Source organism: Halichoerus grypus, chromosome 8 (assembly GCF_964656455.1).
Source record: "Halichoerus grypus chromosome 8, mHalGry1.hap1.1, whole genome shotgun sequence".
NCBI lineage: Eukaryota > Metazoa > Chordata > Mammalia > Carnivora > Phocidae > Halichoerus > Halichoerus grypus.
Genome location: NC_135719.1, coordinates 34,571,610 through 34,587,469, shown reverse-complemented (window position 1 = coordinate 34,587,469; position 15,860 = coordinate 34,571,610). Strand labels below are relative to the sequence as shown.

Genomic DNA, 15,860 nt, shown 5'->3' with positions numbered 1-15,860 from the left:
TAAATATATTTCTATAGACTAATTTTTTTAGCATTTTCCTTGGTTTACATTACTTGACTCAAGCAGTCAAGCTGGCCAGAATATGGTTCTAAAAACAATGAGATTATTTATGCCAGACTCAGAAGTAACAGTGCTTCTCTGTTTTTGAAAAAAATATTTTCAGAATTCATCTACAAACTATGGGTTATCTGTGCATTTGACACCTAAGTTGACTTAATACAGTTTCAATGTTTCAGGTTCCCATGGAATACAATCACTTGCAGGAAATCCCCATAATAGCACTGCGGAATCGGCTGCTTCTGCTACATCACATCTCAGAGCTCTTCTGCCCCTGTATCCCCATGTTCGACCTGGAGGGCTCTCTTGATGAAACTGGACTTGGGCCTTCTGTGGGGTTTGACACTCTGCGAGGAATTCTGATATCCCAGGGAAAGGTACTCTTAACAGTCTTTGTTGTAAGCAAAACTGGTATTTTCACTAAATTTTAATTCAACAGAAATTCCCAAACTGGAAATATACAGAATAAAGCTTATTCAGCAGATGTTCATTGAGCACCTACTATATGCCAGGCTTTGTTCTGGGTGCCCAGAATGCATCAATGAAAAACAGACAAAAATGTCTTCTCTTTTAGAGCTTACATTAAAAATTAATAGTGTGGTGCGGCATTTTCCTATTGTAATCTCTGCTTCCCACCTCCCCAAAAGGGTGGGGTCGTTTGCAAAACTAAGCCTTCTTGGCAATGTTCTCTGCTTGGCTAGCCTTGAGACATTATAGCAAATCCCCACTGGTAGCAGGAAGAAAAAATGAGCTAATTTCTTCCCCAGGGATGTCCAGCAGAGAGTGCCAGATAGTCTAGATGATTTAGATGAAAGTTCTGTACCAGGATATGTAGAGATTCCTTGTCAAAGCATAATTTAACAGGCTGTGAATAGAATCATGAATGAGGGCACATAAAAATCACCAGACAGATTTTGACCCATCGACGTTTGTAATAGTTTGAACTTTCTAGAAATAGGATGCCTGATTCAGGAGTTAAGTTTCTGGCAAGCAAGTTGACAGGATTTTCTAAAAGAACCAACGTGTGATAGGGGCAGTATTTGTGCCGAAAAAAGCATAGAGGTCAGATTTGAGGGCTCCTAATTCTGAAGAGTCTATTGATTCTGAGACCTAATTGTGGCCTATTTTGTTATCAAAGATTATGGTCTTTTTAAATTTTAATTTAATTTAATTTTCTTGTTTTTTTATTTTTTAAAAAAGATTTTTATTTATTTATTTGACAGAGAGAGAGAGAGAGAGAGAGTGCATAAGCAGGGGGCGTGGCAGGCAGAGGGAGAAACAGGCTTCTCAGCAGGGAGCCCGATGCGGGACTCAGTCCCAGGACCTTGGGATAATGACCTGACCCGAAGGCAGACACTTAACTGACTGAGCCACCCAGGCGCCCCTAATTTTTATTTTATTTTTTTTTAAGATTTATTTATATATTAGAGAGAGAGAGAGAGCGCCCATGCATGCAAGTGGGGGAGGAGTCAGAGGGAGAGACTCTCAAGCAGATTCCCTGCTGAGCATGGAGCCTGATGCAGGGCTTGATCCCATGAGATCATGACCTGAGCCGAAACCAAGAGTTAGACACTCAACCTACTGAGACCCAGGCGCCCCATATATATATTTTTTTAATGATAATAAAATCTAGATGTTTTGGAGCCCTGTCCAAGCAGATTTTTTTTTCCTTAGGATTGGCTTTGTTTGCACTTAGCTGAAGGGGACTGGTACACACATTTTCTTTTTTTAAAGAGTTTATTTATTTGTCAGAGAGAGAGTGAGAGTGCGCAGGGGGAGTGGCAGGCAGGGGGAGAAGCAGGCTCCCTGCCGAGCAGGGAGTCTGATGCGGGACTTGATCCTAGGACCCTGGGATCATGTCCTGAGCCCAAGGCAGATGCTTAACTCAGCCCCCCAGGCATCTCCACACGTTTTATTTTCATGTGTGGCTTAGTGACAAGTGGACACTGATAATCAGGATTGTGGTAATGGTAACATCTCTCTGATGGTGGGGAACAAGAAAAAGTGTGTTACCTGATACGAACGTAGATATGAAACTTCAACCATTTTCTAATAATAAAAAGTAGGAAATTTGATCCCTTTTACCATTTTTTTTTTTATCTGTCAGAGTAGAGGTGATAATTGGCAGCTAGGGGAAAAAAACCTTCCCTCATAGGAGAAAACCAAGTGAGAGGCACGATGTGCTCCACACGGACTGCATGAGTGTTCTGAAGGCTGTGAGCACAGGGGTGGGACAGCAGGAGTGCTGAGGGAGTCCAGCAGGTACCCTCAGTGGCAGGGAATGTGTAATCGGCCTCTGTTCTGGTCCTGGGTAGGAAAGGATCATATCTGCTGGAAAATTTGGGGAGTGGTTGTTGTTTGTTTGTGACCATGGAGAGTTATTACCAGGATGCAATTCAGAGCACAAAAGTGAGAGAGCACCATAGGAGAGCAAGGCTGGGTGGGGCCATTCAGAGAAGAGAAATGCATGTTCCTGTGGAGGAGGAACTGCCCTTGGTTCTGGGCTGAGCAGTTAGTAAAACAGAGGTTAGACAGGGTGGAGGGCAAAAGTAGGTGGTGTTATATAAGGGTGCATGCGTGGTGAGGGGTGTACCTCTGTGAGCTCCTGTGTGCTGTGATGGGTTCGCCTCTGTGGGCTGGTTGTCTCTCTGACACCCTCACTTGATCTTTTTTACGTCTGAGGTCCCTCCTTGGGCTGCTTAGGGCTCTTGCCCTTCCTGCTGTCAGAGGTTGGAGTTCTGACCTGGGAGAGGGACCTAGACCCTGTTGCAGATACCTTGTGCTCCCCCAGCCACCCCGTCTCTGGACAAGGGCAGGGTCATCCATTTGGCAGAGACCTGGGACTCCCACTGATTCTACCTCCTTTAAGTCTCTTGAGTCTCCTTCCCTACTCCTGTCCCCACTGCTGCTGCCTGTGCCCTGGTCCATATGAGCATGGCAGGCCTGCCTTTACCTGGGTGACGTTGGGCCCCACTCTCTTTTCTTGCTGTCTTGCCCTGGGTATCCCAGGTTTCTTTCAGTGTATGGTGTCTATATGTTCCCTCCTTCATTGGTCTCCCCATCCTCACCCCAAGCCTTGCTTGACCTACAGGACTCCCTGGCCCTCCTGCTGTTTTGTGGTTTTGTCAGGACCATGACACTGAGGCATAGTGTTTAATGTCAGTCCTGCCACTCGTGGACTTGTGGTTTGTCTGGGAGCCCTTGATTTTCTAGTCGATCCTCTGGGCCTGGCCTCTGTCCTAAGTCAGAGCAGACACGTGCCAGTCTCTGGCCCTCCCCACTCTGTTCCCAGAGTGTGGTGGGCTCCTCTTGCCTCCAGATGGTGGGCTTCTGCATAGGTTTGTGCGTGGGTTCCAGGCTGTGCCCCCAATACCACCTCACGGTTCAAAAAGAGTTTGTAGTTACTGTTAAGAAAATTTAACTTTTTGGAATATTACTCAGCCATCAGAAAGGATGAGTACCTACCATTTGCATCGACATGGATGGAACTGGAGGGAATTATGCTAAGTGAAATAAGTCAAGCAGTGAAAGACAATTATATGGTTTCACTCATATGTGGAACATAAGGAATAGCATGGAGGACCATGGGGGAAGGGAAGGAAAACCGAATGGGAAGAAATCAGAGAGCGAGACAAACCATGAGAGACTCTGGATTCCAGGAAACAAACTGAGGGTTGCAGAAGTGAGGGAGTGGGGGGATGGGGTAACCGGGTGATGGGTATTAAGGAGGGCACGTGATGTGATAAGCGCTGGGTGTCATATGCAACTAATGAATCATTGAACACTATATCAAAAACTAATGTTGGCTAATTGAACTTAATAAAAAGAAAAAAATAAAATTTGACTTTTAGGAAAGGATATTTAAAACAAAACTATGACATGATTTATCTATTATTTATCCTTCTTGTCTTTATGTTCTAGCACAGTGCCTTATGTTACAAAAATGTTCAGTACATGTTTGAAAAATAGCATGGATATTTAAAACAAAACTATGACATGATTTATATATGATTTATAATATTTCCTATAGCAGATTCTTAATTTTGTCCATGTGTCATGTTTTAGGAGGCAGCTTTCCGAAAAGTAGTACAAGCAACTATGGTGCGAGATCGCCAGCATGGTCCTGTGGTAGAGCTGAACCGGATTCAGGTAACAAGAGGAAATTGTTCCTAGTCTGACACTTCTCAGATGGGATGGTTTCGTGGTTGGGAGTCATGGCCCCCCACAGCTTGGGGGAAGAGCAAACTTTCTCATGTGCCCTTGCTTTAGAGAGTAAGGTGCCACCTGTCTGTGATGTCCTGTGGTGCCGAGGCTTCGAGTTGGGAATGTAAATTGTTTTCTTTGTAACAGAAGTAAGAAAGATTTATTTCAGATAATCCAGAAGAATGCATACAGATAAGCAAAGAGGGAAAAGTAAAAAGGACCATACTTCCACTACATAGTGATAACTACTACTGACATTTGGAGGTGTGTTTGTATGTTTGTCGTAATTGAAACTGGATGCCTCTCTTTTGTAACTTGCTGTTTTTTTCCCCTTATTACATTGTAAGCACCTCTCCTTGCCCTACAGTGAGACTGTGGGATTATTTTTGCTGACCACCTACCCCATGTTCTCTTCGTTTTCTCTGTCAGATTTCTCTGCAGGGGGCTAGAAAGCTGTGCCCACTTTTCTGGGATATAGCAGGGCTTCTCGGCACAGCCCCAACTACAAATGTGTCTTCAGTTGCCCTCCTTGTGTTAGTTTCTGAGAAGCAGGGCCAGTCAGAGGCCCTCCATACATCAAATTGTATGTGGGGACAATTCCTGTTCTTACCAGCCTCACACCCTTTCTGGCTCTGAAAGCTTTCTTTGCATTCTTAGTAGACCAGAATCACTAATACTGTTCTATAATAATTGGAGAAATGAAAAGTAGGCCATCTCTGAATTAATCCTGCTGCCAAGTGTAGATAAACTTACAGTTTAAAAAATTAAATAAAAACAAGAGAACTCCAGCACTGATTATGATATTGTGTGCACTTGACATTTAACATGCAAATGAAATGGTCCCGCTTCTTGGAACAGAAACAGAGTTACAAAGAACAAATTCTTTGTTCCTTTATATTAACACATGATTTTTACCCTGATGTTGGTTGCATGACTAGATGTTTCTCCAGAGTTGTTCTTGGGGGCATTTTGAATTAAGACACAAACTCTTGTCATTTGTTGGAGAATACATGTGACCACACTGATGGAAGTAGTCCCTTCACTGACGTCAGACTTGTTAATGCTAAGCTGGAGGTCAGTCAGCCCACTCTACAAACAAATGGGCTGTTTAATTAGGTTCATAAAAAAAGGTTTTATTTCCCCACCTTGGAGGATCATTTTGGTTTGTTTTACGTTATTAGGTCTTAAACACTGAAGTTTGTAAGTGAGGAAAGCTCAACTAACACAGATGGTTGGGCATTCCTAGATCATATGCCTGCCCCAGCCACACACAGAGGTGCCTGGTCAGGGCCAGTGGCCTAATACGGGTATTCAAATCTGGGGCTTTTGGCATCATTGAGCCACGGTGACCTGGAACCCAGGTTAGGCATGTCTTTCCTGTCTTTCTCTTATCTCAGATTTTGGGTTCATCATGTTTGAATACCTCTTTCCTTCTTGTCTTTATGTTCCAGCACAGTGCCTTATGTTATGAAAATGTTCAGTACATGTTTGAAAAATAGAATGGATAAAGGACAAATTCATATTAGCATTTTATAAATGCACATAAACAACGTTCAGTGCAGCATGCCATGGCTGCCTCCAGTATACCTAGTGGCCCTCTGGTACCAGAGTTAGGTCCTCTTCAGCTCAGATTTCATACTTCATACTATTTCATACTCATATGAGTATTCGTACTCAGTTCATATTTCATACTCCAGTATACCTAGTGGCCCTCTGGTACCAGAGTTAGGTCCTCTTCAGTTCAGATTTCATACTTCCCTCCTGAAGCTAGAAAGATCTTCCACAAAGATGGACATAGAATTGTACAAATAGGGGGTGAGAGTGGGAGGTATTCCATTCATCTTGAGTTGAGCTCAACATACCAGTTGATCCAGAAAAGTGGTGTCAGCTCTCCTGTGGCTACAGGTTGCTGTTGGCATCAGCCTTCTCCCATGGGAATGCCATTGTAGATATTCTAATACTGTCTGCAAAGTGTTCTAGAGACACCAAAACATAGGCATGTTCCTGGAGGGTTTTTCTTTGTTTGTTTGAATATAATTTAGTTTTATAACAGAATCTGAAAGTCAGTGTACATAAACATTTTAAATTTAAAATTTATTGCAGAATTAATGAGCATGCTCATTTCTGAAAATTTGGAAAATTCAGATTAAAGGCAATTAAAATGACTTACATTCCTACTGTCCAGAAGTAGCCACAGGTACATAGGTGCCTGTCCTTGCAGAGTCATAGCTGTGTTCTCATAGCCAGTTCCTTCAGAGGAGCCAAGAGCATCAGTCTCTGTTAATTGGTATTGTAAATGGAGGTGATGTGACATTCATGAGAGTGGGAAGCTGGGTCTGCATCTTGTTTCTCATGGGTGGATACATCCCTCTTCTTTCTGTAGCTCAGTTTCCTCCAGGGATGTTGGGTACCTTGAAGAACTGCTGTGAGATTTAAATGAAATCACATTTGTGAACATACAGTCAAATGTGTGGCACAAAGAACATTTCGTTCCTTAGGAAGCTATTATCATTATTGTCATTATTTGTAAGTCTTGTTTATGATTATTTGTGTGTGAGAATTAGCTATTTAAACTCACCCTAGAACTTACTAAGAAGTTAAGGATTGTGAGAGTTTAATTGGAGGAGGCAACAGAAAAGTGCATTTTCATGAACATTTTTTTTCCTTAACTTTTCATTTTGCCATTATTTTAGACTGAGCTTCTCAGGTGATTCTGAAGCACTATGTAGCCTACAAAACTGCAGGGTTACTGAGTCCACACCAGGTGAGGGCCTTGAGGGCTCTTGGTCTGATCTGTTTGAAAATCTTAGCTTAGGGTTAGAAATACAGGTAGAAAAAGTGATTGTACTTGGGGGAGATGCAGGGACCCCAAGGGTTGGAGTAGGATACATTCAGATGAGTAAAGGGAGGGGAGGAAGGTTCTATTCTTGTGGTGCCTCCAGGTTTGTTCTCAGCCATTTTATTTGAAGCTCAGAGTCCTGATAGTCTGCCAAGGAGGGCTGCTTTTGGAGTTCCTGGCATCTTATTCATGGAGGCTGAGACATTGTGGTAAAGTGGTTGGCCATGGTTAAAATTATGAAGTGTGAGGATGAATCATACTGTAGTTCCTGACCACATGGGCTGCCACCACCCTGTGTGAATGGCCAACTGAGGTCTGTGATTTCTTCAGGGACTGTTTACTCAGATACCACTAGTCCTGAGGGGTGATGTGCTGTGGCAACATGCTGCATGCACTCGGGGGAGCAGGGGCCATGCCTCCCATGATTAGAGCAGAGCTTCCATTAGCACAGCCGTCCAGCGGGCATCCTGTGTGTGAGGCCTGAGCAAGTAAACCTGTGGTGTCCAGTGAGGGGAAAGGAGTGTGAGACCAGTCTTTGAGGTGCTCAGAGGGTTTGTGTGCAGGAGGGAGGAAGAGGAGCAGTCAGAGAGAAATGAGGCTTAGTCTAGAAGCTCTTCAGCCTCGTACACATGTTTTCTGTGGGTTTTGCTTTGTTTTGTTGGGTGATTGCAGCAGCATCTGAATGCTGCTGTCTGTGGGCTCCACTCGTGACAGCTCTTTAGGTCCAGCAGCAGAGTGCTGGCTGGACTTCTACCCTGGGGACCAGGGTAGAGGAATAAAGGGTAACAAGGGGGCAAATGGCTGTAGGGCTCATTGTTGCCACAGATGTCCCAGGGCTGTGGAAGATAGTAGTTGTGTGCTTTCTGCTGCTGTTGCTGCTTCATACTTATTTCTTTTTCTCATCTCTAGGTCAAACGTTCAAGGAGTAAAGGCGGCCTAGCAGGCCCTGATGGGACCAAGTCTGTCTTTGGGCAGATGTGTGCTAAGATGAGCTCGTTTAGTCCCGACAGCCTCCTCCTCCCCCACCGCGTCTGGAAAGTCAAGTTTGTGGGTGAGAACTTGCATGCACTGGCAGGCCCATGGTCCTGAGGGTTGGCAGTTCTGAGTACAGACACTAGTGCAGTGGGCATTACAAGGAGAGCTGAGAAGTCCATCTAGCTGCACCTTGCAGGGCTTGGCTGGTGTGACTATGAGTTGCTGACTCTCCTTTCCCTCAAGGTGAATCTGTGGATGACTGTGGTGGAGGCTACAGTGAGTCCATAGCCGAGATCTGTGAAGAACTGCAGAATGGACTCACCCCGCTTCTGATCGTGACGCCCAATGGGAGAGACGAGTCAGGGGCCAACCGTGACTGCTACCTGTTCAGCCCTGCCGCCAGGGCGCCTGTGCACACCAACATGTTCCGCTTTCTGGGTGGGCCTTCTCGCACGGGCATGAGGCCCCAGTTACTTAATGTCTACTCTGTCTTGGGAATGACAAATACTTTGAGTGTTTGGTTTTAGCTTTTTCAGTGTGCAGGTGCAGGGACATGCAGAGCCCAACCATCAGTGAGTGGCTGGGTGCTAAGGGCCAGAAAGTGTCTGGCACACAGAATATCTGAAATACCATGTTTCTATAGCTTAAATGTATCTGAAACTTGGGATCGGATCTGAGGGGTTTTGGTAGTTGTTCAGTCCCTCCCTCCTATTCCATTAAGTATCTGTGCTGAGTGCTCCTGTTGCTGCCTGTACCTCTCCAGGTACTACACCCACCTTCCTTGAGAAACTCCATCTGTTTGTTTTGCCATCAAAGGAATGGAAATTGACCTCTGTGTGGCTTATACCTATTGGTAGAAAGAGAAAAGTTAGAAACTAGGCCCATAGGTACAAAAGGAAACAATGAATTTAGAATAGGACAGAATGTTTTAAGGATGGACCTGTCTCCATGAATTTGGGTATCATTGGTTTAGAAGGCACTGAGGTCCAGTGTAGAGCTATTCTGTGGTGTTGATTGAACTGTATGTTTTATCATTGATTTCAAGTATCTCCTGTTACTTCTGCCTTGAATGAGCAGGTGTGTTACTGGGCATCGCTATCCGGACTGGGAGTCCCCTGAGCCTCAACCTGGCCGAGCCTGTCTGGAAGCAGCTGGCTGGGATGAGCCTCACCATTGCAGACCTCAGCGAGGTAACCACCAGGAAGGCGGGGATGGGGAAATGTGACACGTAGCGTACCTGGTACAGAGTGCAGGGGGCGCCCCTGGCTGCAGACTACCTTCTAGTAGCAAAGAAGGTCTGGATGTTAGGCCAGTTTGCTTCTAGAACTTGATAGACCCATCTGTTTTGTGATGCTTTGCAACTTTAAATCTTGTCAGGTAAGAAAGTTCACCAATTTTCCTGTGGAGGAGCAGAGCTTGAGAGTGGCTGGGTGGTGGCTTTGGCTTTCAGGTGGGGAGACATGACTGGCCAACCACAGCCAGCATCTTCCCTGTGGCCATACTTCCCTTGGTACCATGACTGTAGGGCAGGATCCATCTCCAACCAGTGGCTGTTGCTCTCTTAGTGGTTAATTTTAAGGACTTCCTGGAATTACAAGCTCTTTCCTCAGCTCCCTGTGTGAAGTACTTTCTCACTGCCGATCTCTTATTTCCTGGCATGTATAATGCACCAGCAGCCTTGAGGTATGCCCGGTGCAGACTGAGACCCCCTCGTGGCTGAACACCTCAAGTGTGAACTGCAGTCAAAAGTGTGGTAAAGACCCTGACTTGACATGTGGGCTCTGTTTTTTCCCTTAAAAGGTTGATAAAGATTTTATCCCTGGGCTCATGTACATCCGTGACAATGAAGCCACCTCAGAGGAGTTTGAGGCCATGAGCCTGCCCTTCACTGTGCCAAGTGCAAGTGGCCAGGACATCCAGCTGAGCTCCAAGTACACACACATCACCCTGGACAACCGTGCAGAGTATGTCCGGCTGGCAATAAACTACAGGTGGGGTCATCTGCCTTCCATTGTTTTGATTCAGTAAATAGCAAAAATAGGAAATAGTTTGCTTGGATGGCTGCATTTTTCAGAAATACCATACAGTAAAATGCTAGTGGACTTGGTTCCAACGATTGCTGATCTGTAGTCATCAAAGCTTATTTTGTACTCCAAGTCCGAGTATTCGTCATTCTTGCCTGAGATTCCTGGCTCTGACTAGAAAACCAAGGTGGATAGAATTGTCCTGTTTGGGGAGCTGTCCCGGCAGAAGTCACAGGACCTGTGGGTGCCCCTCTGTGGTCTGTGAACTCTCCTGGGCAGCAGGGTGTCAGGGGTGGTCCCACCCCTGCCTGGCCCTCACACCAGCATTCCGCATGGTTGCTGTGCGGCAGGTCAGCAACGCCATCCATCTCGCTTCTGCTGCTCCTTGCTGCTTCCACCTGACATTACAAGTCCACACAGTGGACCTTGTTCTCCAGAAACACCTGGCCAGGTACTTGGTGAGATTGCACATTGGGTGGGCTTTGCTTGCTGAGTTCTGGTTGTGGGTGGTCCCGGCAAGTGTGCTGTGCTGTCCCTTTGTGTTCATTTCTGCCTTATGCCCTAACTCACCAGTCATGAAGGCCCTGAACACAGTATTTGCTTCCAGAGGGTTCTTACTGTGGGTGCTGTGGAGCCTGGTTCTCTGATTATGCACATCTAATTCTGGCTCCTTCCTGGGTGTGCAATAAATATTAGGGATTGTGTCTTGGAAGCTGTAGGTAGTTTTTAAGGTTATCTTCTATGTGCCAGTGTAGGTGAACTCAGTATGTGAGAAGCTCTGTGATGCCATTTTTATAAGGTACATGCCTTGGTCATCTGTGTGGTAAGGCTTGGTATGAGCAGGACAAGATCTACGTTACCAAAGATAGAAATGCAAAGTGAGTTTTTTCTTTCAGACTCCATGAATTTGATGAGCAGGTGGCTGCCGTTCGGGAGGGAATGGCCCGAGTCGTTCCTGTCCCCCTTCTTTCTCTGTTCACTGGATATGAATTGGAGACAATGGTATGCCCCCGAGTGCTGCTGCCCTAGAACTGCCTTTTGCATATCGAGCCACCAAATCAGTGCCACTAGTTAACTTCTTGGTTAAATCTTGCACTTAATTTACATCTGAATTATGCTCATGCCTGGTGGATGAAGTGAAAACATGTTTGAAAAGTGGGTGTTCCCTGCCTGCGTCCTTCCTCCCCTTGCAGCCCCCTGTCCCACACCAGGGTGGAGCACAGGGTCAAGTGCACATCCACCTGAACACATGGGACCCGTCCCCCCAACTGTCCACTCTGGCTCTCACACACGTCCTGCCTGAAACAAGCCTTGGTAGAAAGAGTGATTGACTCTATACTGAAGTGAAAAGTCAGAAGTGTCAGCCAGCCCTGATGGCATGTCCCTCTGCAGGTATGTGGCAGCCCAGATATCCCTCTGCATCTCTTAAAGTCAGTGGCAACATACAAAGGAATCGAGCCTTCTGCATCCCTGATCCAGTGGTTCTGGGAGGTGATGGAGTCCTTCTCCAACACAGAGCGTTCCCTCTTCCTTCGCTTTGTGTGGGGCCGGACAAGACTGCCCAGGACCATCGCCGACTTCCGGGGCAGAGACTTCGTCATCCAGGTGCGGTTCCTGCATATCTTACGGTGTCAGCTGTAGGGACATGCTCCTTGCACATGATCCTACAGCAGATTAGAAAATGGGACTCTCATGTTTGTGGTTTTTCCTTCTTCCTGGAAACAGTAATAAAAAGCACTCCCAACTTCTTTGATTTGATCACTCAAAATTTTATGACTATAGGTCTTAATCTCACTTTCTACTTCTGGAAAATTTATATGGCCACCACCAGAAGGTACTGCTATTATGTCAGCATATTTGAGATTTTGAGCACACATGTCATTTAAAGCATGTATTTGATTCTCTTGTTGAATTAGGTAAATTAAGTAATGTTGCTTACTGGGAAAAATAAGAGCACCCATCAGATTGAGAACAAGAGTTTTTCTTTGATTTATAACTCTGTGGTTCAGTGGTCAGAAACAGGCTTTGTTTATCTGCTGAGTCATGGGGTGAAGTTAATTAACCCTCCTCTCCCTCCTCTACCCTGAGGCAACAGGTGTGACTTTCCAGGTAGCAATACTGGGGGGATGGCGGACTTCCTTGGAGGGCCAGATTGGGGTGGAGGGTCCATTCTCCCTGCATGTTTGAAAGGATTTGGGGATGGGCTCCTTCCTGAGCACAGCCTGACTCCAGTCTCTGCCTGGGGGTGAAATAGTAGTCATTTGTCAGAGAGATCTTTGAGAGCAACATGTAGTTTTTCTCTCCCAAAGTATGTAATTCCTGGGTCCACAGTTCTTGCTGGCTTCATAGTGTTTATCTATAGTATTTGAAAGGGGCTAATGGGTTTAAGGAGAATTCCCCATGTAGGTGTGTGCTGAGCCTATGTCCTCTGCCTGCCTTGTGCCAGACCCTGTTCACAGCACTGATTTGTCAAAAGTAATTGCCACAGTAGCCAGTTGCTATTTTTGACTGTAAGTCCTAGGAATTATAGAGTTGCTCCTTTTGATTTCTAAAATGGGCTAGAGTATTTGTTTTCTATACTTGGTTATTCTTAGCCAAAAATATTATGATTTTTGTGAGAGTCAAGAGTCTAATGTAAACATAGTAAAATAGATTAACAGTTCCACCTGTCCTTGTATATAGTCTCTGATTACTTAACATTTTTTCATCAATAGGTATTGGATAAATACAACCCTCCTGACCACTTCCTTCCTGAGTCCTACACTTGCTTCTTTTTGCTGAAGTTGCCTAGATATTCCTGTAAGCAGGTGCTGGAGGAGAAACTGAAATATGCCATCCACTTTTGCAAATCGATAGACACAGATGATTATGCTCGCATAGCCCTTACAGGAGAGCCAGCTGCCGATGACAGCAGTGACGACTCAGAGAATGAGGATGTGGATTCATTTGCTTCAGACTCTACGCAGGATTATTTAACAGGACACTGAGATGGAGAAATGCCATCGCAAGACACCACGAGACTAAGCAAGGAGGCAGAGTGCTGCAATTTAGAGTGCAGGAGGTAGTGTGTTTGATGAGAAATATTAGGTCTCTAAAATGCATGGGGGTGGGCAGGGAGACTGATCACTCATGATTGAACAATGAATGGAATAATGATCGGAAAATCAGCCTTGCATGTGGGGCACTATGTGGACACTAACATTTATTTTTGAGACTTAAGAGGGTCTTACCCATAATGCTGCATTACATGTAGGACTTCTGTGTTTACTACAATGTGTAAATGTTTATATAAATACTGAATTGCAGCATCCCCAAAATGAATAAAAAGCCTTTTTACTTGTGGGTGCAATAGATTGTTTTTTTTTTTTCTTTTTTCTTCAAGTGTTGTGCATTGTCTTGATTGTACATTGGAAATACTGTGTAATGATTAAATCGTATTATAAATATTTCAATTAATATTACCCTGAATTTGTTTATTAAAAGTTTTTTGAACATTAAATGATTAGTATTACTTAAATGCATCTAGAGGTTATTTAAACCAAAACCAAAACCAAAACAAAAAGGCCATTGGTCTCCCTCTTCTCCCCAGGTGCACATTTTAGCATATGCAGTATGTAACTTGAATTGAGGCCTTTCTGTGAGCAGTATCTATCATAGAAAGTATACTATATATAATGTTTGTGTCCTGTATATACCTAAATTTTAATTCCCTATGAATAAAACATCTGTCATAAAAATGTAAGCTGAACTTTCTTATCTGGTTAGACTAGCACTGGTGGATGTGCTACAACCAAAAAATAGTCTTTGATAGAGCATTAGTTAAAGCCATTCAAATCTAGTTTAGACTTTTTTGATTATAAAAACCAAACTCACTCCAGTGACAAAGGAGGAATGGGTAAAAGAATGGGTAGTTTCAAGGGGAGTGGCTGGTGTTGGGAGCTGGGGACCAGGAGCCTTCAGGATCAGTTCCCCTGTCCTCCACCCCCGCCTGTCCTGGTTCCCATCCCATTGGCCTGAGGTCAGGCATGTGTTTCTGGTCCGTTTGGCCATGGGGTAGGATTTAAGAGCTGTGTGTTCTGGAGTTGTGTGTATGGCAGGTTCTCTGCAAAGGGAAGGACTGAGAATAGGGTAGGAAAGTTGGCTAACAGGCCTGGTGTGCTCAAACTTGAGGTAAACTAGATGAAGGCAAAAGGAGATATTTTATGTTGGGAGACTGTTTCTTTATTCAGGGACACAATGTTTTGCACTGGAAAATCCAAAGAGAGAAAGTTTCTGGGAATTTATCCATGACCAAATTTGTGCATGCCCAGATTAGTCTTTTATTTTTACCTTGGCTCAAAATCTCCATAATCTGTGAGGTATTTTTTAAGTCACCAACCCTTTTGTTGTCAGTCAGCTTTTGCTGCATAACAAACTACCCCTAAATTTGGTGGCATACAAGATGCAACATTTGTTTCTCTCACGTATCTGGATTGGCTAGTCTTGGCTGAATGGCTCTAGACAATGGGTTAGGCAGGGCTCTGCTTCACATGCCTTTCTGACTACCCAGGGCAAGAGAACAGTTGAAAACAGGTGAGGCCTATGCTCAGAACTGACCTGTCCCTCCACCCACATTCTGAGGGCCAACTCCCTAACCAAGTGGACTGACAAATGTCTTTTGCCTCTAGAATAGCTGTTCTCAAAATCTTGTTCGAGGACCCCTTGGTTTCCCTTTCATGGTGTCCCATGGGGTTCTTCCTTTTCCAACTATATATCTACATGAAGCTAAATTTTCTTCATATCCTGCAACCAAAACTGTATTGTAATATATGGATGGCAGAAACAGAAATGAGATTCCAGCTATCTTCCCATAAGCCAGATGATAAAAAGATTAATAAACATGTTAGTGCTCTTCTCACTAAATCACTAAATTTTTTAGTTTTGGAAAATAGTTTTTCAGAATAGTTTTCATGTTAATAAGTAATGGGTTTGTGGGGACACTTGCATGGTGCAGTTGGTTAGGCATCTGACTCTTGGTTTTAGCCCAGATTGTGGTATCGAGCCTCACACTGGGCTCAACCCTCAGCATGGAGTCTGTTTGGTATTCTCTTTCTCTTCATCTGCCCTTCCCGCTTGTGCACACTCTCTCTCTCTTTCTCGCTCTCTCAAATCTCAAAAATAAGTAATGGGTTTATTTTAAAATGAATCAATATTTTAAAACATTTTAATTTTAATTTCCAATATGGTAATTATTGATAGAACCTAGATAAAAATTACTGAATGAAAAAGCATTCTGAGTCAAACTACTGCAGAGGAGGGAACTGCAAAGTCATCACCAGAAGTGTGGTCCAGGGAACTGCAAACAGCTTGGACAGCCATGCCTTCTACCTACCTGGCTTTGTCTCTGCTGTGTTTGCACTGTTCAGAAGCAATTGCCTGAGACCTACTTGTTAGGAGCTCTTTTTCTTTAACTTCAGAAATGCTGGAGGATTATCTCTTTCCTACATTTATTCCACTCTAAAAAAAAAAAAAAATAGGGACTTTGATTTTCATAGTAACTGTTTCTTCATTTTTGTCCAAGACAAATCTCTAAAACAGTTACTTGTCCTCTTCAATTTGATTTTTTAATCTTCTCTGATTTATGAGGCCTGAAGTTATAGTTCATTTTGGCAGATTGAAATTAGTGCAGCAGAACCTATGGAAAGGTAAACCGTAGGAAAGACAGACCCAAACTGTGCTACGAGTGGGAGTCTTCAGTCACTGATGAAGACTCCTTAATTTCA

General features: G+C 44.2%; 1 protein-coding gene across 7 annotated transcripts in view; it reads left to right on the top strand.

The window, feature by feature from the left end:
• HERC2 (HECT and RLD domain containing E3 ubiquitin protein ligase 2) overlaps window positions 1-13,840 on the top strand; it is a 245,212-nt gene extending 231,372 nt beyond the window's left edge. For 5 of the 7 annotated variants that reach the window (XM_078079011.1, XM_078079010.1, XM_036072883.2 and 2 more), the window contains exons 85-93: window positions 237-434; window positions 4,123-4,206; window positions 8,009-8,150; window positions 8,318-8,512; window positions 9,152-9,264; window positions 9,875-10,065; window positions 10,995-11,100; window positions 11,491-11,703; window positions 12,813-13,840. In XM_078079011.1, the coding sequence (XP_077935137.1) occupies window positions 237-434; window positions 4,123-4,206; window positions 8,009-8,150; window positions 8,318-8,512; window positions 9,152-9,264; window positions 9,875-10,065; window positions 10,995-11,100; window positions 11,491-11,703; window positions 12,813-13,085 (1,515 nt within the window). In that variant the 3' untranslated portion in view covers window positions 13,086-13,840. Of the gene's footprint in view, window positions 1-236; window positions 435-4,122; window positions 4,207-4,429; window positions 7,025-8,008; window positions 8,151-8,317; window positions 8,513-9,151; window positions 9,265-9,874; window positions 10,066-10,994; window positions 11,101-11,490; window positions 11,704-12,812 lie in introns of those variants that run through there. The other 2 variants (XR_013450354.1, XM_078079012.1) reach the window with 2 other exon arrangements.
• Window positions 13,841-15,860: the final 2,020 nt, after the last annotated feature.